Raw genomic sequence first — 24,307 nt, 5'->3', positions numbered from 1 at the left:
ACTGATGAGACTCAAGAAACAAAAATGAAGTCCTGGAAATCCAGGACAACAATTAAGAGCCATACAAAAACAAACGGAAACTAACAAACTAATCCCTATTGTAAAGAATTTCCCATTGTCTTATTTAAAAATAAGAGTACATGTCAACTCAACTCATGGAAAGTTAATACAGTTGAAATTAAATTCAATCAGTTGTAAATATTCCCTTGAGAAAACTGTTTCTGTTTCTTCCCCAAGTATGACCTTTGCCCTACTCAAAATTTTCAACTCCAATTCCTTAATTTCAGAATATTCAATGTAGATTCAGGGTAGTGAAATCATCAGTCGTAACTTATTAAGCTTTAAATTAATAACGTCAATAATGTAATCCGTATACAAATAGATGGAAGATTTCTCTCTCTCTTAACTCTCTGTTCTGTTTCCAAGCAGATGTGAACATATGATGGATTGATTTTGAACTGACATATTTCACATGAAGATTTTAAGTTTTTAAGTCTTTCTTGTTCTATTAATAGTAACATATATGTTTAGTTATAAATATTATGGATATTTAGCAAAGAACTTTTCATATTAAATTGGGGGAAAAAAGGAAAAGGTCTGATCATTCCGTGGTAGCTTTTCTTGTAAGTAGAAGTAGAAAATGCCAGACATTGTTTTTTTAAAAATAAGCTGTAAGAAAACGAATTAAACTGGCCAGTCACGAAGGGAACATTGTAGGAAAGGAAGTAGTTTGGGATTGAACCCTATAATTTTATTGTTTTCACAGAAAATGCAATAACTCCTCATTGACATCAACTACCCAGTTGCAAGAAGAGTAGACCTTCTGCCTTGGTGAGACAATTAGAAAGCAGTCACCAACCAAGAAGCAACGAAATGGGACAAAATTCTTCCAGTTATACGTCTGTTGAGTGGCCCTGATCTTTAAAAGGCACGTTAAAAGCAAAAAATACAGGAAAAAAGATTTGTGGGAAAGAAAATGCATTCAAAAGAATACTTTGAAATCAGTCTATCAAAATCAGCCTGGTTTGTCACAATCTTTCAAATCATTAACTAAGACAAACAAAAATAGATCATGAAAAATAAAAGCACAGCCAGTTTCAGACAGTCTGACGTACATAACTAAATGAATTAATTGTTCTTTGAATTACACATTTTATTGACATATAAGTTTATTATAAAGTCTTTAAAATAAAAATGCATGTTTGTACAGTTAGTACAGCTGTAGTTTGTATTTCATCATATTTTAAAATAAAAAAGTAAGGAATGGGATTATTTTTACTATTGTTACATGATATAACTGACTAGCTGGGTTCTAATTCTGATTATTATAATTATCATAATTCATTGCCATGCCAAAGTCAATTCCGTGATACATGTGAAATGAAATACCATTAGTTCAGCCTGTTGTATGACCCTGTGGTATGTTGTGTACCATCCATCTTTCAAATCTCTTTAAAGAAAATTTAATGGCAGGCCAAACTTCTGACCGAACGAGTACTGTGAATCACATGGAACCAGGACACATTTTAAGTCAGGGACACACAGCATATTGTAATTAGTAATAGAAATAAAAAACAAGTAACAGGAATAAAGAAAAAAAACGAGGCTAAATATGTATATAATGTACAAAGGAAAAGACTCAGATTTTTAAAAAGGACAAAAGAGTCATGTTATTTTTTAAGACTGCATAGTCAATGAATATTTAATATAACTCTTACATATATAGTTTGGTATCTTATTCTCATTTGGGGGTTTGTTGAAAAGTAGTAATATTAAACATTATTTGTTACTTCTGGCAACTTTAGTGAATTTAGTGAATTTCCTCATATAGAAGATGACATCAGTTCTAAGATGCATTTAAATGTCACTACACAGAAATGCTGCTGACTGAAATTAAAATAGGCCCGACTGCAGAGATATTAGAGAAACAAGTATCTATCTCTCAACTGATCAGACGGAGTAATGCTCCCATTTAGTTGGTATCAATTACTGGGAATATACAATGTAAGTTAAAAGCTCCCTTGCCTGATGCCTTCCGGTGAAAGAATAAAAAATATTGGCATCAATTATACTTCGGATCTGTTATCCAAATGGAAAAAGAGAAATACAGTGGTTAGTCCAACTCATAATAAATACAAAAACAAATTAAGAAAAGGAAGGCTGGTGCTAAATGGGTGTTTTAAAGTCATTATTATTACTAATATTAAAGAAGAAGCTACTTAACACAGTTTAAATTTCATTTATCTCAGTGTTTTAAACATTTCTGCATTGTTATCCATTTACTTTCAATTAAAGCAACTGAACATTTGATTGGAAGTAAGAATCATTGATTCTAAGTTTGTTGGTTTATATAAATGATCCAGATCCACTTGAGATACACATTTTCATTTATTACCATCTCAATAAGTCTGATTGCCCTTTTGTTCTTTACAATCCCTTGCAATTTCTCAAACATTTAATTGAAATTAATTTTTGAAGTACCAGCCAGTTCTCATCAACTTCTGAAGCAGTGTGTACTCTTCCTCTATGAGAGGTTGGGAAAAGTTTTAGTATTTATGAGCGTTTAGCAGTAGGATTGAAACTTTCCTTTATAGCAATTTCTTAGTGAATAATCACTTAGGAAAAAAATGACTATTTTCCTGGAAAGGACATATGCGTATTCAAAATATTCTGAAAACAGGTTTTTTGGGGGAGCTATTGCTTTGTTTTTATTTTTTATTTTTTTGCAAAAACCTTATTCAAATCAACTTAAGATCAAGGAAAAAAAAGGCAATGAGTTAAGCCTGCCTTTTTAGATTTAAAATATTTTTTATTGATATTATCAGCAATGAGAGCCCAGAAAACCAATTTAAAAGGGCAAACTAACTAACAGAGGGTAGTTGAGAGAACGGGTTAGTTACCACAAAGTCAGAGTGAACGGAGATTTTTAAAATATTAAGCTAAGTGCCCCAGATATTTTTTACTTGAATATCTTTGGTTTGATAAAATAGATTTTGAAATTCTGAAAAAATTTTAATATGTCTAATTTGTTCAAATAAATTATGAAATTCATTTGCTTATGCTGTTTAATTTAAAGGACTTGGGTTAGCTCAATTCTGTAACTGCCTAGATACTTAGACTGGTCCTCTTTTTAACTATGAAAATATACATTAAATTTCAAGTTTCACATTTTCCCTTCTAATCTTTAATTTTTTTAATATGTATTACAAATATAGGACAGTGCATGAGGGCGTTCCCATTAAAATTTCTTCCTGTCTACAGGAAGTATAGTGTGTATGAAGCATTGAAGATTTTTCCCATGGTAAAATAACCAATAAATTGTACAAATAATCTCATTTTAGTGATAAGTGAAAACTGTTCAACAAACACACATACGGCTTGTCATACCTTACCTGGAAAGAGGCTTTATTGAACAGAGCTGTAAAATTATATTTTAAATTGAATTACTGAATTTGCACAAACATTTCTACAGATTTTTTTAAATCAAGCTTTGTCATTTTTCCACTACATTTTGTTGTGCTTTTTATATTAATATTTGCAAATTTTATAATTTAATTCTTGTGTCCCAATTACTTGCATAATCAGTTTTTTAAATCATAATCCTGGGGTATTGAAAGAACGTATAATAATAATAATAAATATTCTTCTTTAGACAAAAGTCTTTTTAAATGAAGTTAAAAGCTGAGATAATTTAAGGAAAAAGATCTTCAAATTTTCATAACCAACAGGTTTAAGTGAAATTTACAATGCATTGGAAAACTGGCTGGTTAAAGGTACGATTTGTCCTCAGGTAGCTCAAAATCATTTTTACAGGTTTTTGTTTTTTTGTAAAAGTGTTTTTTAATCTTGGTAAAATAATAAAATAATATTTCACAATTTGCACAGAGTCTGACTAACGGGCAGAGGCATATTACCCTCAATGTTTAGAATAAAGCCAGATCTTTCAGGCCCAGTTCCGCTGTAGAGTTTGTATGCACTGCAATCACAAACATTTTCTTGTTCCCTCTAAAGCTCGGGCCAATTTCATTTCAAATGGAGGTTAGAGTAAAAAAAATCACTTTTGTGTTTTACCACCTTCTGCGCTATTATCTTAACAACCTTTTGCTCTGGTTGACCCATTTAATAACCTGGAAGAAAAAAAGGGTTGCTCCATGTCTGGTCTCAATGGAAGTTATTTTCTAATGGACAATAAGCCGAAAGGTCATGGCTGTCTAGGAGGTTAAACAACAGATATCCTGTCTGCATGGGCTTACGCAGCAGCTCCCGTCCTTGCTTCTTCAGAAGCGGCTTTGTTGTCTTGCCTGCGATTTGCACTTGTAGGCTCTGTAGTTTGTTTATAAAATAGTTTTACACAAACCACTCTTAGCAGTGCAAGCTTCTGAGTTGAAAATTATTCAGGCTTGTTTCATTGAAGGCACTTGGTTTCCATGGCAATTTATAAAAGATGGTGGTTTGGTTTCTTCATTGGAATAGATGACGCAGTTTGGGTGTTCGAGTGGCCGCAAGCAAACTCCGATAAGCCTGTGTAATATGTAAGCCCAGGTTTACCATCCTGGATAGTAGTGCATGCAAAAAGAGACAGCATACAGTTATCTAGCTTAGCCATGGGAGAAAAAAATAATAATAAAGGTGGGAAGGGGATAAGGTGGGGGTGGGGGGACATGAATGCTTTAAATAATTCTGAGTTCGGGTTATTTTCAAGGAAGGGTAACAGCCAAAGGTAAAAGGGCCTACATTTATTTAATTCTTTACGTAAAACCTGCTCAAAAGGAAAATAAATGCCAGCTCTTCACGTACCCTGTTTACAGTGAGGTTTTTGTTGGCAGGCCATTAGGTATCCATGGTAACAAGCAAACTATTCATTTGAAACAAAACCAGCCGTGACTTTGTGCTTTGACAAGGATTTCTATAGCTCTTTTTTTTTTTCCTTTTTTTTTTTTTTTTTCCAGAGTTCAACCAGATGATGCTGTAATCTTTTTAGCCACAAAAGCACCTGAAGGTCTCTTCTCTACTCAGGTCAAGATTATCTTTTATGTGTAGTTTGGAATAAGTTATGCTTCCATGATGTCTTTTTATCCCCAGTGCTTAAAAAAATTTGTTTTTATTATTCTATTTTTGAGTCAGTAGTCAGTGGAGGAATCTTTGGTAGTTTGTTTTTTCAATGTCCATTTACAAAGACTCTTTCTTCATGCCAGTGCCTGGTGAATCTTTTATAGCCTCTGCCAGAATAAGGTCACCTTCGAGGACTTAGGATAGAGATGAGGACGATAACCGGAAAAAGCCATATATGAACCAAAATCCCAACAGCACCATCAACGGAATCTAAAGATAAGGAAAATAAACACCAAAAAATAAAGGAAAGTAGAGTAAACCTTCTACTGAGCTACCAACACAACTTGGGTGAACTAACAAGACAACTTAAATATACAGGAAATATTTTTGGACAATGTTTGTTTTTGTTTGGTTTTGTTTATTGCCTTCATTGCTAAGGCAAGTAAAAAGGAAAATACTTTGAAAATATGGTAAGGCATTGGATAAAATAAAAATATTTGCAGATTGAAAACTGATACACGATAGCCTGAAAACTTGTTTGTAAGATAGTCACATAGGTTTGGGGTCGAGGCAACCTCAGAGTTCTGCTAAACACACGAAAGCATGGGCTTGGAGATACTTAAAAGTCTTGAAAAAGATGAGCTTTTTGTTTTTTCAAGCTTCTAAAAATGTTTAAGCTTGAAGACTAAGAGAAAAATTGCTCTTAATGAAAACTAGGAAGGGATGGTTATGGGTAGAAAAATATTGCAACTAGATTTTCTATGTTTAGCTCAGTCCATTACCTGTCAATTGTGTAAATAATTGTCTCTGTTGATTAACTTTTAAAAGCACTACGAAGTTCATTCCAACCCAAAATCCCTTCCACCAATCTGCCTTGAGAGTCCTACTGCAATTGGTATTTTAGTCAAAGCCAGAATCCCAAGGCTGCCTCCTAGAGTGCTTGTCTTAACACAGGCATTCCCAATAATTCAGTAACCTGATAAAAGTTACAAAATGGCTTTTATCTAGGAGAAAACTAGGCTTTGAAAATTCAGACACCTAACGTTAGTGTCTGATGGTGGGGGCCACAGTACTCTGCACTGCCTGGGAAGGATTGGGAGTCTGAGTAGTTAGGAAGAGGCTTTTGGCTGGTCCGTAACTGAAACTAAGCATTAACTTAATATTCATCAAATAATCAAGCAGTATTCTTCAAAATGGACTTAATGAACGTTAATCAAATAGACACAAATATAATAGAATACTTTCTCAGACCAAATAGAATGCAGCAGAACTTCCATAGCTGACCACCTCCCTACACCAACCACCTCTGTAAGTCGACCTAATTTTCACAGACTGAACATGCACCATGTTTATGCACCGGTACAGTCGCCTCGTCCCAACCTCCATATGCTGACCAGTCCCTTAGGTGGTCAACTTACAGAGGTCCTACTGTATTTTTGTTCAATTAGGATTCTTTTTCCTGACTCACATAGTTTAAATAAAAAATGTCTCCAAAACACATAAATATATCCTACTTAAAACTGCCGCATCTCACTGGATTTATGAGTTTAAGAGAAAAAAATGACGATAAAAACATGCTATTATGTGGTAATGAGGTTCCCCATGGGCTGTGGTGGTCATTTCCCTGTGGCTACTCTCATCAGCTCTGCATTCTCCTCTGGGAAGTAAATTATTTTCTCTTTGCTTTCCTCTTTTACCAAATTTAATTCAATTTATTGAAAATAATTTGTAATATTTCTTTGTGATTGAATTATGAAAACATAAAATTTCTGCAGACAATTGTTAACTTTAAGTTGATGAAATGTGACCGCTATGGATTCATGTGTGAAATTCAATAGGAATTCCATTCTCCTCCAGGGAGAATGCCTGTTCTTCTGTGCATTAGACAAACTTGGTTTCTTTGGGTGGAGCTTCTGAATTAACCAGACGCAGGAAGACATTTTTACTAAATGTATTATGTGAAATGCTAAGGGTGATGACAAGAAACTGTGAGCTGAATGGCTCATTGTTATATGTAATCTTAGTTTTTGTCTTTTTGCAATGCTTAAGAATGGAGTCAATTTAGTTCATATGAGTAATCAGTGAAGAGTTGTAGAAATTTGACTTTCCACATCTAGACTGATATCATTTCTCACTAAATATAGTAAATTAGCAAAGACCATTTTGTTCTGGACTGATATAACATAGATTTTCTTTCTTTTGTATGTGCTTAATAATTGATCCATTATTTGTATAAATTTAGCTTGATTACTATGTCTTTATATGACCACAAAATTAAATCCTTCCATTACAGTCATTTTTAACAGGAATAGTTTTAGATATCCTGGCTTCAAAAGTGTAACACAAAGATGAGGATTTCAAGCGGCAGCTCAATACATAATTCTCATTCTTTTCCATTAGTTATCATTTTTTTAATTTACACATATTCTACTCAAAAATTAACCTGTGGTGAAAAATAAAATTTTAAGATACCAATAAACAATAGCATTCAAACAAGGATACAAAGTGAAAACCAAATTACCAAACTATCTCATAGTTCAGAAAGAAGGTGATTAATTATATAAGAAAAAAATAGAGCTACTTCATTACACACATACGTACACACCAGGGGTCTTTAAAAAAGAGCATTAACCATTTTGACAAAAATGGCTGGCAAAGCTAGGTCTAAAAAATATATTCATAAACTGCTTAGAGGTATAATACAAATACATCTATGGCTGTATAAAATGTGTGCTGAGCATATATATATATATGCCAAATATTTTTTAAAAGTCTCTAAATAAATATATAATAAAAAATCAAAGTAGGATTTTCTTACATGAAATAAAATCAAAATTCTATTTTATCTTAGGCAAACTAGGTCTACAATTGAATTGAATATGTTAATTTAAAAATTAACTCAGTGAGCAGGGCGCCGGCCCCATATGCCGAGGGTGGCGGGTTCAAACCCAGCCCCGGCCAAACTACAACAAAAAAATAGCCGGGCGTTGTGGCGGGCGCCTGTAGTCCCAGCTGCTCGAGAGGCTAAGGCAGGAGAATCGCCTAAGCCCAGGAGTTGGAGGTTGCTGTGAGCTGTGTGAGGCCACGGCACTCTACCGAGGGCAATAAAGTGAAACTCTGTCTCTACCAAAAAAAAAAAAAAAAAAAAAATTAACCCAAACTTTAGGGTCTTAGATAAAAGACATTTCTAAATAAATAAACTAAAAATAAATTTATTTTTAAAAAATTAGAAGATAGTAATTTTCTAGTAGTTATGTTACTTTACCACCACACCAACCAGTCCCAGGAAAAGAACACTCACTCTTAGTTGTGAGGTCCTGCTTCGCACACTCTCCTTCTGCGATGGACACGTCATCGATGGCAATGTCGCCTTCTATGCCTGGACCTCGAATGCCTTCAAAAATGAGCTACAAATGGGAGGAAAACAAACTTAAATGTGGAGCTTTGCTGTGCAGATCAATTTCCACTGAGAAACTGAGGAGACAAATGTAAACTTGTCGGTAATTTTGGCATCTTTTATTCCTGATGTTCTTCAAATTTGTTACATAACGATAAAGCCATACATTTCCATAACAAAATCAGTAATGGGCTCTTCCTTATGTAGTATTAGTTTTTTGCATTTATTTTAAAACAATATTCAATTGAAGAGAATAATAAAATAACAATACTACAAATCATCTTTTAGTTTTCAGAGGTAAAGAAGTTTTTTTATTTGATCTTTCTCTGACACAGATTTCCTTCAATGTTATCTAATTATTAACTCAGAACATTAATTTTCTAGAAATGTATGTTTTTTTCAATCAATTACAGGTTCTTTATAATAGTATTAGGTTTACTGAAGCCCAGAACAAAAATATGAAGGTCTGACAATTAAGTTTGAAAACTCATCTTAGAAAAAGTGCTACACCCTCTTTGCTGAATATCACTCCGGTCACCTTCAAAGGACTCCCTGGCAAGCTATGTACTGATGACAGAGCCTAGTCCACCCTTCAAAGCAATTTTGGAACTCTTTTTCTGGAATGACCATCAGAAGTGTCATCGTACGACACACAAAAACACACAACAATAATCAACCCCACACATCGACACGAACACAGTTTTAAGTTTTTACAACTCACATGCTATAGTTGTAAAAATGCACCAAGTTGTTTTTAAGTGTATGGTGGCAAGTTCGCAAACTTAATTGTCAGACCTGTGTACAATGACAGCTCTGATGGCCATTCCAGAGAAAAGGTTCCAAAATTGCTTTGAAGGGTGGACTAGGCGTGGGCATCAGTACGTAGCTTCCCAAGGGGAGAACTTCGAAGGTGACTGCAGTGATGTTCAGCAATGAGGTATGTAGCACTTTTTCTAAGATGAGTTCACAAACTTAATCGTCAGACCTACTGTATCATCTCTCAAATTATTTGATTTCTATCCAATACATTGAATAGGTTTCTCATTTCCCTAGATTTACCTTGTAATTTGCCTCTATGATTCTAGTCCATTGTGTATTATTTTTGAAACCTTTAGATATTTACAGATCTGTTTATGCTGAATGTTTCATGGAAGACCTTCGAGTTCCCAGTGGAAGCAACAGCAGCGGGCACTGAGGCTTAGTACATGAATATTGGAAAAATAAATGAATAAGATCAGGCTCCCTTTATTACTAAATTTGGGATAAAATGACAGCAACAATTAGCAAATTTATATTATTTCATTTTTATAGAAATGAGTCTTCTAGAATTTTCCCCATAACCCTCAAATTATTTCTTACACCCAGAAAAATCTTTAATCCTTTTGAAAGTAAGAAGCAACTTATGCACTTAGTGGTTCATATTCCTAGAAAAATTTTTATTCCTAGTTTGGTATTTCTAAAGAAAATTTAGCTTCATAAAGTGCTTCCTTTAGTATCAAAAATTTTATGTGCATTTCAAATAAAATTTCTGGTCCATTTGATTACAACAAATGTGAGTAAAGGTTTATTTTTATCAATGTCAAAATTTTTGTTTATGTTTTTGTGTGCCTTTGCAAGCATTTTCTTAAAGACAAGTTTCAGGTGATTTTCAGAGAATTGAAGCTGCTTTTGAGAAACTGATTCACTATTCTTTGATATGCTATCATAATTATTTCCATGGAAAAGTCCAAGTGGTAAGCAGAGGCAATAGTTTTCAACTTTTGCATGAGTCCTTATCTTCTATTTAAATATATAGTCCGTAAGGCAAAGAATAATTTTTATGATTTGATAAGAGGGAGAGGTTTGAGAAGTTTTATTAATATATTTAGAGAGTTTCATATTTAACCTATGTTGAGACAAGAATGTTAATAAAGATTGTCCAAAACCATCTCTTTGACAAACATCCACAATGTCCTGTTTAACAGAAGCCAAAAAAAAAAAAACTGGCAGGCCAGGTTCAATTTTTTTTTTTTTTTTTTGAGATAGTCTCACTCTGTTGCCCCAGGCCAGAGTGCTAGAGTGCTGTAGTGTCATGGCTCACAACAACCTCAAACTCTTGTGCTCAAGTGATCCTCTTGCCGCAGTCACCCAAGCAGCTTGGACTACAGGCACCTACCAAAAATCCTGGCTTTTTTTTTCTTCTGTTTTTAGAAGAAAAAGAGTCTCACTCTTGCTCAGGCCTATATCATCCTGAGCTCAAGCAGTCCAATGGTCATGGCCTCTCAGAGTATAAGGATTATAGATGTGAGCCACCCTGCCAGGCCAAGTTCAAATATTTTGAACGAAGGCAGTTCACCAAATTCTCAGCCCTCAAATAGGATCAGCAATTAATTATTGCTTTGACTTGCATTTGAGTTAGGATGGTGTCTGGCAGGGTATCTGGGAAATAGCTAAAAATTTCTCTATGAGAATTACAAAAACAAAAAAGTACTATAAACATTTGAGAGAATTTAATACAGGAAAAGGGAAGTCCTTTTAATGGCTATCAAAAATTTCAAGTTGTGAATATAATTTATTTAACTAGTATTCTATTATTATTGTTAGATATTACAATTATTTTCTGCTATTATGAACAAAATGAGTAATTTCAAATTATCATCCTCAATACTTAATGGGAACACTGGTTCTTTAAGGTCTTTATAAATTGCCCCAATCATCTATGACAAGGAATTGCCTTGTTCCTAATTTACAACTGGTTTTCAAGTCTTTGGGGATATATTTTCCTTTGATATGTGCCCCTTACCTGATAATAAGCAAAGTTAGAGTAAGTCAGTAGTCATCCCCTGCCCCTCTGTGATGTGTGCTGACTCTTCTAAAGATCAGACGGGAATGGAATCAATCTTGGAGACACTCCAAATTCAATAGTTCATGCTAAATATCAACCACTCTGGTTCCATAAATCCATACACTTTCTACTTCGAGTACAAGACTAATTACTTTGTCAGATGAAGGCAGGATGCTGCCATGCCAATATATTTTTTTAAGTAGGTATATTAAGTGATCAAATGGAATAAAGGGCAGATTTTTGCCTGCCAGTCAAGTTTTAATTCTGGAGTGAAGGAGGGACAAGAATGTTTTAGTTAGGAGAATTTGGTATAGTAAAGAAGAGACCTTCTTCAGTCATCTGTTACTTTAATTTTAAAACTTAGAAGTGGGAAATGGGAAGGGAAAGAAAGTAAATACTGATTGTGGAGCACAATACAGTTTTCAGTGGAGCTGGGGGGCATTCTGTGTGCTTTGGGTCAGGCAGTGGGATATGGGGACCAGTCTCGAAGGGCAGGTCAGGATGGTCTGCACCTGCTCACACTTGAGATTTGCACAGACGAAGCTGAAATCATAATTCTTTCTTTGGGAAGGATAGAGGGGAAACAAGCTGGGGAGTACATGGATCCATGTCTTAGCTATGTGAAGGGGAATACTTTAATGCAATTGTCCACTGTTTTTATTTTATTAAATTTTTCTTAGATTCCCCCTTACAACTCAAGTTTTTCTTATTTAAAGTAAAGAAGTATTTCACTTAGTAATTTTTCATTTTTTGTAGGTAGGAGTCATATAAAATGATAGGAATATATTTAAAAATAAAAACTAAAAACATACTATGTCATCAAAATCATTCCTGAACTTTTCAAAGCTGCTTTCCCAAGGAGGCTGTATGTTCATTACAATAACCCTACTATTGCTCAAAACATTTGAAAACTTCTGCCACTGCCTGTAATGTATTATAAAAACCTCCCTTTTCTATTAATTTCCTTTTCAGTACCTCCTGTGTCCCCGGGCAGCTTGATCAAAATCTCAAGGTTAGAGCAAAGCTATGTTAACAACAAAAATCTGGAAGCGGAGAAGTTGCAAAGGACAGCCGCTTTTGTGGCAGAGCCAGAAGGGGTGTGGGGTGATGCTTGTAGTAAACCCCAGGAGGTAGGTGGACTGATGTACCTTACACGCGTGCTGCTCCCTGCTGACGGGATGGTGACTGTGTGTGGTCAGCTGAATGGCAAAAATACACAAGAACACATATGGAACTGTCCAGGGTCCAGAGGGCTGCCATGCCCAGCACGTTCCCTGACACGCATCCCACACGCCTGATACTGAATGAACAAAGCTGACTGACCCGCAAGGCTGTTATTTACATGTACCCTTGCAATTGTTGATGATACAGTTTAGCATTTAATAAAATAAGTTAATTGTTTCCATATGAGCATAACCCAAGTTTTAGACATAGTGTGGAAATAAATCAGAAAATTAATAGTTATTTAGTGGTATAAAAATAAAATTTCTGACAATAAAACTCTTGGTACAGTCATAATTAGTTTTTTATATTAATTTATAAAATTGTGAGGATAGGGGACAGGCCAGAGAAATAGGCAGTAGTCTTCCTCAGAGTCCTTTTAGAACAGAAGGAGAAAGCTCCTGTATTCTACGTGGTGTATTTGTTTCCATAGTAGTTTTGCTATTGAGAAGATAACAGATCATTTTTTAATTGGTTGCCTTTCATATATAAATACTTACGGCATAGTTCTGTTTATGTTCTGAACTCTTGACTACAATATATCTTTGAATTATTGAAATTAAATTTTATAAATGCCAGTAGATTGATAAATGGATAATGTTTTCTTTTATATTTTCACTGTGGAGTAGATTACAGAAACAAAATGCTTATGTATTAAAATCGAAGTATATTTCTTCGTCAAATTTTCAAGCCTTTGTCAAAATAAATCTTTGCTGACCCATTTTTTTCTTGAATATAAGGATGAGAAACTATAGCAATCCAGTCATATGATCTACTGGACTGTGATATGGAAGATGTGATATTTATGCATTGAAAAAATATTCTTAATCACATTCCCTTTTAGAAAAAAGGCTCTCCAGTTTAAAAAGTTAAATTATGTTTTTAAAATAGTAGTCATTATTATTCTGACTACTATTACATAATACATTACAAAGACAAAATTGCGTTCATTTCCTCTACAATGCTTCTGAAATACATTTGGTTTAATTGATTTGAAGAAAGAATTAATAGCACCTAGATATGCACAGAGAAAATGTTGAAGTTTAGGTCTCCTGTGCAAAATCTGTACTTCCCACACAACCATGTTGATATTATTTAAAATAATTTCCCTTAATTGAAACAACAAGTTTAAAACTTAAGTCTTTTTACAAAGTGTTCATGCAATTCCGCAAACTTAATACATAAGAAACACTGCATAATCAGAAAATTAACTCTTGATGGGTAAATTGAAATGGGAATTAAAAAATTATGTGGACTTTCTGCATTAGAATTCTACTACAAAATTGTTCCAATTCATTGGTTAGTGTCTTAAATACATTATAATGGTTTAAAGCAGGGTTGTCCAACCTGTGGCCTGCAGGATGCAGGCTGATTTTATGAGGTCTTTTTTTTTTCTTGCTTATCTGTGGTGTCAGATATCATGGAAGGTAAGGGAGGACCATTTTTTTTTTTTTATAATCAGCTCTTTTTAGTGTTTGTGCATTTAACGTGTGGCCCCAAATAACTCTTAGTTTTCAAGTACCTGGCAAAGAAAATAAAAGGTTGGACACCCCTGCTTTAACATAGAGATGATTCAACATAGAGATGATACTCTTAAAGCTTGTGTTCAAATACGATTTCTCAGCAAGAAAAGACAAGCTGTGTACAGCAGTAATGATTACATAAGTAGACAAGGAAATCAAGAAGAGAATGCATTTCTGCTGATCTGACTATTGTTGATGGCGCCTTCTCGTCAGCTCTTATCATCATGGCCAAGGCAAATGCAAAAGCCTCAGAACTGAACTTGAAAATGGATAGTGTGTATCATTTCAAAAACTTCAGGACACAAATATATTTGAAAATGCTTATTTGCAATTATGACATTACCTTTATTTTATTACTGGTTCTACAAATAACTGAACTATCCTGAAGCATTATGAAAGAATATTTTTTATTAAATCATAGCTGTGTACATTAATGCAATCATGGGGCACCATACACTGGTTTTATAGACCGTTTGACACATTTTCATGACACTGGTTAACATAGCCTTCCTGGCATTTTCTTAGTTATTGTGTTAAGACATTTATATTCTACATTTACTAAGTTTCACATGTACCCTTGTAAGATGCACCGCAGGTGTAATCCCACCAATCACCCTCCCTCTGCTCATCCTCCCCCCTCCCCCCTCCCTCTCCCCCTTCCCAGAGGTTACTCAACAGAAGGAGACTATCCCAAATATTAACAGTGAGTTTACACAAGACTCTGCCAAATCAACTTGCTGGATGAATGTCAATCACTTGCCAAAGCTTCTAATCTGAAATAATAACATGATAAGATTTCGACTGTTGGCAAAATCAGAAAGAAATGGACTGCATATGAGCTGCAGCTGGAAAATTTTTTCCATGGTTAATCCAGGAGCCATCACCATGTTTAGATAATTGCCCTGATATCTGGCTTAGAATTCCAGGCATGCTACATGGGCATGTCATGTCTTCTAGATTGTAAAAGTCCTTATTTAATGTTAAGTGTTTGTATCTTAATTGTCTCAAAATCTATTTTCGAATCTTTGAATGAGTATAAGAGTAGAGGATCTCCAGAATCTAAGAACTAAGAAAATGTGAAGGGTATTTTGTGTCTCATAAAATTTACCTCTGGAAAACATTTGGCTCATCCTATAACAGAAGTAAAGCATTAAAAGGAATGGTTAAATATTTTCCTTTGGTGTAGATTGCAAAGACATTACAAGACTAACACTATATTAATTTTACATTTTTGGAAATTTTGCCCTAATTCTTCCACATACAGGAAAATATATTTAATTTTTTTTTAGTATTTATTGTATTTAGAATCTTATTTTTTAAATTAAATCATAAACACAGTCATGTATGCATTAATGCATTTATGGGGCACAATGTGCTGATTTCATATAGAATTAGGAATGCTTACATCACACTGGTTAATATATACCTCATCTCGTTTACTTATTATTGTGTTAAGACATTTATACTTTATACTAATAGATACAACATGCACCCTTGTATTATGTACGATAGTTGTGATCCCACCATTCACCCTCCCTCGATCTGACCTCCTCTCGCCCCTCATACCCACCCTCCTCTCTCCTTTGTCCTGGGCCATAGTTGTGATCTATTCTTAATGTGAAAGTGTGAGTCATTGTAAATTGGTTTCAGAATAGCCAAGTCATGGAAGAAGCCCAAGTGCCCATCAACCCATGAATGGATTAATAATATGTGGTATATGTATACCATGGAATATTATGCAGCCTTAAAAAAGGATGGAGACTTTATCTCTTTTACATTTACATGGATGGAGCTGGAACATACCCTACGTAGTAAAGTACCTTGAGAATGGAAGAAAAAATATCCAATGTACTCAGTACTATTATGAAACCAATTTACAACCACTCACATTTTCACAGGAAAATATATTTTCCTCATAAGCATTGATCATGCTAAGTTAATTCTGGTAAAAGAGCCCCTCCAAAAATTTCAGTAGAATAAAACTTCTGTTTCCCCTGAAAACTAATGCACAATAATTTTATTTTCAGCTAAGCCCACTGATAACACACACTCTAAATAATGACTTTCCAAGTGGTTGTTTTTAAAGAGATTATGGCTCACACTCATGTAAAGGCAGGAAGCTCCAAACAAATAAAAAATCTTAAGTGATAATAAAATAGAGGCTCAAAGTCACTTATACCACATTTAAAATTCCAAGAGGTAAGAGATATGCCTTTCACTTGAATTAAATACTACTGTCCATCTTCAAATGCCAGAAAGCTACATTTGGATAATATTAAAATGTTTCACAACTTAATTTATATGGTAATATGCTTGTGTTATTATTGATATTGTGCCTTCCTGTTAGAAATTCCATACTAAAGAAAATATTTTTGGGTTCTTAGGTTTTTAGAAGTTTTTACTTTTTAATTATTATAGGTACATAATAGTTTTTATCTTTATAGGGTACAAGAGATGTTTTGATATAAGCATTCAATGTGAATTAATAAAATCAGGGGCACTGAGTTATCTATCACCTCAGGCATTTAAGATTTCTCTGTGTTACAAACACTGTTAATCCATCTTTATGTTTTTAAAGTATACCCTAACTTATCATTCATTATAGACACTTTGTTGTGCTATAAAATATTGTTCATTCTAACTACATTTTTTCACCCTTTACTCATCCCTACTTGATAATCCTCTCCCCGTTACTCTGCTGGCCTCTGGTAGCCATCACCCTACTCTGTCTCCATGAGATAAATTGTTTGTAATACTTAGCTCCCACACATGAGTGAGAACAACTTAGCATAATTTTCCTAGCGTCATCTTATGTTGCTGCAAATGTCAAGATTTCATGCTTTTTGTGTCTATAAGATATTGCATTATCTACATGTACCACAATTTCTTTATCTGTTCATCTGCCGATGAACACTTAGGTTGATTCATAATCTTTTTGATACACAAAACTGCCCTCCTTTGGATATATACCCATTTCTTCACATCCCTACTAGCATTCATTATTGCCTGTTTTTTTGTTTGTTTGTTTTTATAAAAACTTGTTTTTAATCAAAAGGTGGGCTGTGATGATATCTCATTTTATTTTATTTTTATTTAATTTTATTTTAGAGACAGAGTCTAACTTTATCACCCTCGGTAGAGTGCTGTGGTGTCATAGCTCATAGCAACCTCCAACTCCTGGGCTTAGGTGATTCTCTTGCCTCAGCCTTCCGAGTAGCTGGGACTACGGGCACCTGCCACAAGGCCAGACTATCATTTTAGTTTCGATTTGCATTTCTTTGATGACTAATAATGTTGAGCATTTTTTCATATATCTGTTGGCCATTTGTGTACCTTCTTTTGCAAAATGTGTATTCAGATCTTTTATCCATTTTGTAATTGGATTATTTGTTTCTTTTTTTTCCTATTGAGTGTTTGGAGCTCCTGATATATTCTGTTTATTAATCCCTGTCAGATGTGTAGTTTGAGAATATTCTCTACCATTCTGTGGGTTCTGTCTCTTCCCTTTGTTGATGGTTGCCTTTGAAGAAGCATTTTAGCTTGATCAGATCCCATATGTTCCTTTTTTTTTGCAGTTTTTGGCTGGGGCTTTGTTTGAACCCGCCACCGTTGGGATATGGGGCCAGCGCCCTACTCCTTGAGCCATAGGCGCCGCCCCCATTGTTCAATTTTGCTTTGCCTACCTGAGCTTTGGGGATATTACTCAAGAAGGCCTGGCTGAGACCAATGTCTCCAAGTGTTTCTCCAAAATTTTCTTTTAGTAGTTTCATAGTTTTAGGTCTCAGATTTAAATCTTTAATCCATTTTGATTTTATTTTTGTGTACAGTGAAAGATAAGGATCTAGCTTCATTCTTCTGCATATGGCTATCTAGTTTCCCAGCACTGTTTAGTGAAGAGATTGTCCTTTCCCCACTGTATGTTCTTGGCAACTCTATTGAAGTTCACTATAGATGTGTAAATTTATTTCTGGGTTCTCTCTTCTTTTCCATTGATTTATGTATCTGTTTTTATGTCAGTGTCATGCTGTTAAAGCTCTGTAGTACAATGATTCTTCTAGTTTTGTTCTTTCTGCTTAGGATGGCTTTGGTTATTCTGGGTCTCTTTTAGATCCATATAAATTTTAAGATTATTTTTTCTATTTCTGCGAAAATTGTCCTAAGGGGGACTGCATTGAATCTGTAGTTCGCTTTGGGTGGTATGGACAGTTAAGAATATTGATTCTTCCAATCCACAAGCATGGGATATCTTTCCATTTTTCAATATCCTCTTCAATTTCTTTCATCAAGGTTTTGTAGTTTTCATTGTCTCTATAATGTTTTGCTTCTTTGGTTAAGTGTATTCTTAGGTATGTTATTTTATTTTTAGCTAAACCCCATTTAGTGAATGAGGTTACTTTCTTGGTTTCTTGTCTGGATTGTTTACTGTTGGCATATAAAAGTGCCACTGATTTTGTATCTTGACACTTGACTTACTTTGGGTATCAGTTGTAATTTTTTTGTGTGGAGTCATTAGTTTTCCTTCTATATGAGATCACAAGCATCCTTGCAAACAAGGATAATTAGACTTCTTCCTTTCTAATTCGGATACCCCTTGTTTCTTTCTTTTTTTCTGATTGCTCTAGCTCAGTGGTTCTCAACCTTCCTAATGCCGTGACCCTTTAATACAGTTCCTCATGTTGTGGTGACCCCCAACCATAAAATTATTTTCGTTTCTACTTCATAACTGTAATTTTGCTACTGTTATGAATCATAATGTAAATATCTGATATGCAGGATGTGTTTTTGGAGGTTGTGACCCACAGGTTGAGAGCCGCTGCCAGGACTCTGTGGAGTAAGAGTGGTGCCAGTGGCGTCCTTATCCTGTTCCAGATCTTAGAAGGAAGGCTTTCCCTTTTTCCCCATCCAGTGTGATACTCACGGTGGGTTTGTCACATACGCCTTTTATCATATTGAGGTAAGTTCCTTCTATATCCGGGTTTTTGAGAGGTTTTTATCATGAAAGTATGTTGAATTTTATTGAATATTCTTTCAACATTAACTGAAATGATCATATGGCTTTTGTCCTTCGTTCTGTTGACATAATATATCATATTAATTGATGTGTGTACATTGAGCTGTACTTGCATCCCTGGGATGAACCCCACTTGATTATAATGAATAATCTTTTCAACATATTGTTGAATTTAGTTTTCTTGTATTTTGTTGAGAGTTTTTGCACCTGTGTTCATCAGAAATATTTTCTTCTTTGGTTGTGTCTTAATCTGCTGTTGATATCCTGGTGATAATAGGCCTGATTTTGGAGTATCCCTTCTTCCTCAATTTTTTGGAATAGTTTAAATGAGATTAGTATTACTTCCTCTTTGAATGCTTAGAATTCAGCAGTGAAGCCATCACTTCCTGTTTTTTTTTTTTTTTAATGGGAGAAATTTTATACTGCTTATCTCCTTACTTGTTATTAGTTTATTCTGGTTTTGAATTTTTTTCTGGCTCAATCTTGTTCGATTTCTTGTGTCTGGAAATTCATCTGTTTCTTTTAGGTTTTCCAGTTTATTGGAATACAGTTGCTCATAGTAGTCTGTAATGTGCAATAACTGTAGTATCATTTGTAATGTCTCTGATGTTGTTTATGTGGGCCATCTCTCTTTTTTTCTTAGTTTGTATGGTTAAAATATGTTAATTTTGTTTATCTTTTGAAAAAACAACTTTTATTTATCTTCTGTATTGCTTTTATAATTTCAATTTCATTTTTTTCTACTCTGATCTTGATTATTTCTTTTCTTCTACTAATTTTGGTTTGGTTTCTACTTGTTTTCTGGCTCTTTGATATGCATCATTAGATTGAAGCTTTTCTCCTTTTTTGATGTAAAAACTTATTGCTATAAACTTTCCTGTTCTTGCTGCTTTCACTGTATCCCAAAGATTTTGAAATGGTGTGTTCTCATTTTCATTTGTTTAGATACATTTTTAAATTTCCTTCTTAATTTCTTCATTATATCACTAACCATTTAGGAGAAGATTGTTTAATTTCTGTGTGTTTGTATAGGTTACAATATTTCTGCTGTTATTGATATCTTTTTTTTTGAACTTTTAAGAATTATTTTTTGGTCTAGCCTTAAGAATGATCCTTGAGCTGAGGAGAAGAATGTGTGTTGGATTAAACATTCTATAAACATCTCTTACGTCCATTTGGTCTATAGGCAGATTCAGTCCAATATTTCATTATTGAGTTCTTTCTGGATGATCTGTCCAATACTGAAAGTGGAGTGTTAAGGTCTCCAATGATTACTGTTTGGGGTCTATCTCTCTTAGCTCTGAAAATACTTACTTTACTATCTGGGTGATGCACTGTTGGGTGCACAGATATTTAGAATTATTATACACTCTTGGTGAATTGATCCTCTTATATAATGAACTTCTTTATCTCTGTTTTATAGTTTTTGTCTTGAAATCTATTTTTATCTGATAGAAGTATAGCTATTCTTTCTCTTGTTGATTTCAATTTGCATGAAATATATTTTTCCATTCCTTTGTTATTAGTCTATGTGCATCTTTATGTGTTAAGTATATTTCTTGCAGACAACATACAGTTTGGTCTTTTTTATCTTTTCAGTTACCTTTTTTATCTTTAAAATTCTGTATTTTAACTGGGTTGTTTAGTCCCTTCAAGTTCCATGTTATTATTGACAGGTAAGGACTTGCTTCTGCCATGTTGTTATTTGATTTCTGGTGGTTTTATGGTCTTCTTGTTCTTACTTAGTTTTTTCTATCTTCCTCTATTATAAATAATTTTATCTAAGCAGGTATTTTTCAAAAGCTTGACAGGTTATAAATGATTTTTTTTAGTTGAAAAAAAACTGTATTAAACCATTCAAGAAAGTCTAGAATTACATAATATTTTTAAAAACATAACATTATTCAGTTGTGTTTTATATTTGCATGAAAAATTAAGATTAATGAAATAAAAGACAGTCCATAGCCAATGAGACTAGGACATGAACATATATGAGAAAATAAAAATGTTATTGGGTGGCGCCGGTGGCTCAAGGGGTAGGGCACCAGTCCCATATGCCGGAGGTGGTGGGTTCAAACCCAACCCCGGCCAAAAACCAAAAAAAAAAAAAGAAAAAGAAAAATGTTATTTTATTTATCCTTATTTTTCATTGGTAAATTAAATAACTTAAAATTCATTAATTAAAAATCTTTATTTTTGATTTGCTTCAACTAAGAATAGAATAACATGACCAGATTTAGCTTTTCATCTGAAACAACCAAATAACTTAACAAAATACATGAACCAACAGTGTTCAAGACACAAAGACTAATGGTTCCTCCTATAAGTAGAGGGCACCAAGGTAAAACCTGGTAGAAAACCTGAGGAGATGCAACTGAAAGTCAAAGAAAAGTAAGACAGCTAGAGTGTTTAGAACAGAATACCAGAAAATCAAGAGAGAAAGAGAAAGAGAGAGAGAGAGATGCCAAGAGTATTCAGCAGAGTACTGATCAGGACGTGATAAAAGAAAATGTCTCAAGACCTGGGAAAGAAGCAGAAAAATGAAGCTGAGTTAAAAGTGCCTGTTTATCCAGGACTGACAATAGTGATTATTTCCACCAACCACATCAAAAAACCTCATAATTCATGCACTGTTAAGTAGAGTATTCAGAATACTGTTGCCTCAATAGTAAGAAATAATTAGCCCTATACCAAATTCTACTCTAGTGTCACCTAACACATATTAAAAAGCAAGACCTAAAAAAAAAAAAAAAAAAAAGCAAGACCTAAAATGATCAGAATGTTTGTAAGTAATTTTACTGCGTCCCTCAAAAAGTCTAAGAATATTTATAGGAATACAAATTATCCAACATCTATCAACATGAAATTCACAATATCTGGCCCCTAACTAAAGTACCAGATTTGCAAAGAAGCAGCAAAATAATGACCCATAATTTAAAGAACATTTGATCAAGAAAAACCAACCAAGAACTGACATAGATGTTAGCACTGGATTTTAACTGGATTTTCTATCTTGAAAAACATTAACTAGAGACATGAACGTATTTTCTAAAAATACTCAAATTGAACTTACAGAGATGCAAGATCAGTCCTATGGCTGATACAAAAAGCACACTGAATAGAGTTGAAAGCAGATTGATTAGTGAAGGTGAAGACAGAATAGAAATTATCCAAAATTAAGCACAAATAAAAAATGTAAGAAAGACAGAAAAGCTTGCACAATCTGTGTGACACTTTCAAAGGACTCTATATGTGACTGAAACCATCAGAGGAAAGGTAGGAGAGCAGAAATATTTGAAGAAGCAGCCAGAAAATCCTTGATTTCATGAACAATATAAATCCACAGATCCAAGAAGTTCAATGAACCTCAAAAATATGGGAGACAAAGAAAAATACACCCAAACACATCATAGAAAATTTCTCAAAATCAGTGATAAGGAAAATCTTAAAAGCGAACCAGAGAAAAATGTAACATTACATACGGAAGAATAAATACAAGCATACCTACAGATTTATTTTAGGAAACTTTGCAAACAAGAAGACAGTGGAACAGTATCATTAAAATTCCAGAAGGACAAACTAAAACGCTGTACTCAGAGGAATAACGTTTCAAAGAATAAAGTCGAAATAGAATTTTTCAGAAGTACAAGAAGGGAAAGTAATCACATTCACAGATTCATACAACAAGAAATGTTAAAAGAATCCCTCAGGCAAAATAAAATTGATATCAGATAAAAATATAGATCTATAAAAATCTACAAAAAGCATCAGAACTGATAACTATATTGAACACCACTACAGAAACCCAGTCTGATTTCTCAGTCGGAATAAGCAGATGAATTGAGCACAGCAGAGAGAAAGTTCTCCAAGGTTTGCACCATTATAAATGAACTCTTATTTAAGACTGAACATTCTTGAAACTCTCCTTTGAACCTTCTTTGTGTGTTTTTGTGAATTTACTATGTAAATCCCTAATGCTGCAGAAAGCCTGTTGTCACTCACAGTGAACTGTAAATACTCCCTGTTCTGACTTACAGTCATCATGCTTCCTAGTAACAGAAGACTAGTTCACTTCTTGTGGTTTCTTCTTTTAATCAGTCCATTCTGAAAAGTCGACAAAACTGACCAAGATGGGCCAAGTCATAAAGAAAAGCAACTTCTTTCTATAAGATTGTAACATAAAATTTAGAGGCAGCGCTGAGCTTCTATTGTTTTTTTTTTTTCCCTCTGAAACCCCTCTCGTTATTTATATTTAGGGAGACATTTCCTTCAGGATACTGCCCGTTGTAACACCTTTAATTAAGAAGTTCATTCCCTCACAAAAACACTGTAATATAAAATAAAATCCGTATGTAAAAATGATATTGGAAAAGAACTACTTGAATAAATACATATAATAATTTAATATATGCCTGTCAATCATTCTACTAATTTTGAACAGTGAAGCCAATTTGAGTTAATATGGTGATTTTTTTTTTTTTTTTTTTTTTGCAGTTTTGGCTGGGGCTGGGTTTGAACCCACCACCTCTGGCATATGGGGCCAGCGCTCTACTCCTTTGAGCCACAGAAGCCGCCCTATGGTGATTTTTTTTTTTTACAAAATTATTTACCACCTTATCCAAATTTTTCTAGATTGGACACTCTCCATATCCACTTACAAATGTGGCTTCAGCCTCTGTAACTCAGCTGAAACCATCCTACAATTTCTTTCTAATTACTTTGTCGATCTCAACCTGATTTTCTTTCTTTCTTTCTTTCTTTTTTGAGACAGAGTCTCACTTTGTCACTCTTGGTAGAGTGCTGTGGCATCACAGCTCACAGCAACCTCCAACTCCTGGGCTTAGGCGATTCTCTTGCCTCAGCCTCCTGAGTAGTACAGGTGCAGGCCATACGCCTGGCTATTTTTTTGTTGCAGTTTGGCCGGGGCCAGGTTTGAAACTGCCACCCTCAGTATATGGGGCCGGCACCCTACCCACTGAGCACCAGGCACCGCCCTCAGCCTGAATTTCAATTCAAGTTTCACTGTCTTCATTTAATTCCATGGACATCTAGATTTCTTTCCTTTTAACTTTGAAGAATACTGCTTAGGATTGGGCTCCTCTTCCACACTTCATCTTAATGATTGGTTCTTTGCACCAACTTATTCTTTAATCTGTGTTTCCATATATATACTTTTTCTTGTTAATATCAACAACTCTTACAGTTTTAGGTAGCACGTGCAATCTGATGGCTCACAGATATGTCTGCCCCCCAAATTTCAGTTGAACATACATAACAAT

The 24,307-nt window shown here is 34.3% G+C and overlaps 1 protein-coding gene across 3 annotated transcripts in view; it reads right to left on the bottom strand.

Annotated features, from left to right (window-relative positions):
- Positions 1–24,307, bottom strand: part of MDGA2 (MAM domain containing glycosylphosphatidylinositol anchor 2) — an 838,509-nt gene that overhangs the window by 59,622 nt on the left and 754,580 nt on the right. For 2 of the 3 annotated variants that reach the window (XM_053595464.1, XM_053595465.1), the window contains 2 exons: positions 8,354–8,459; positions 3,385–5,322 (listed from right to left, as the gene is read on the bottom strand). In XM_053595464.1, coding sequence (XP_053451439.1) covers positions 5,234–5,322; positions 8,354–8,459 — 195 coding nt within the window. In that variant the 3' untranslated portion in view covers positions 3,385–5,233. Of the gene's footprint in view, positions 1–3,384; positions 5,323–8,353; positions 8,460–24,307 lie in introns of those variants that run through there. The other variant, XM_053595463.1, reaches the window with a different exon arrangement.

The sequence above is a fragment of the Nycticebus coucang genome, chromosome 6 (assembly GCF_027406575.1).
Source record: "Nycticebus coucang isolate mNycCou1 chromosome 6, mNycCou1.pri, whole genome shotgun sequence".
Classification (NCBI taxonomy): Eukaryota; Metazoa; Chordata; class Mammalia; order Primates; family Lorisidae; genus Nycticebus; species Nycticebus coucang.
This window is presented reverse-complemented; position numbering and strand designations above follow the sequence as displayed.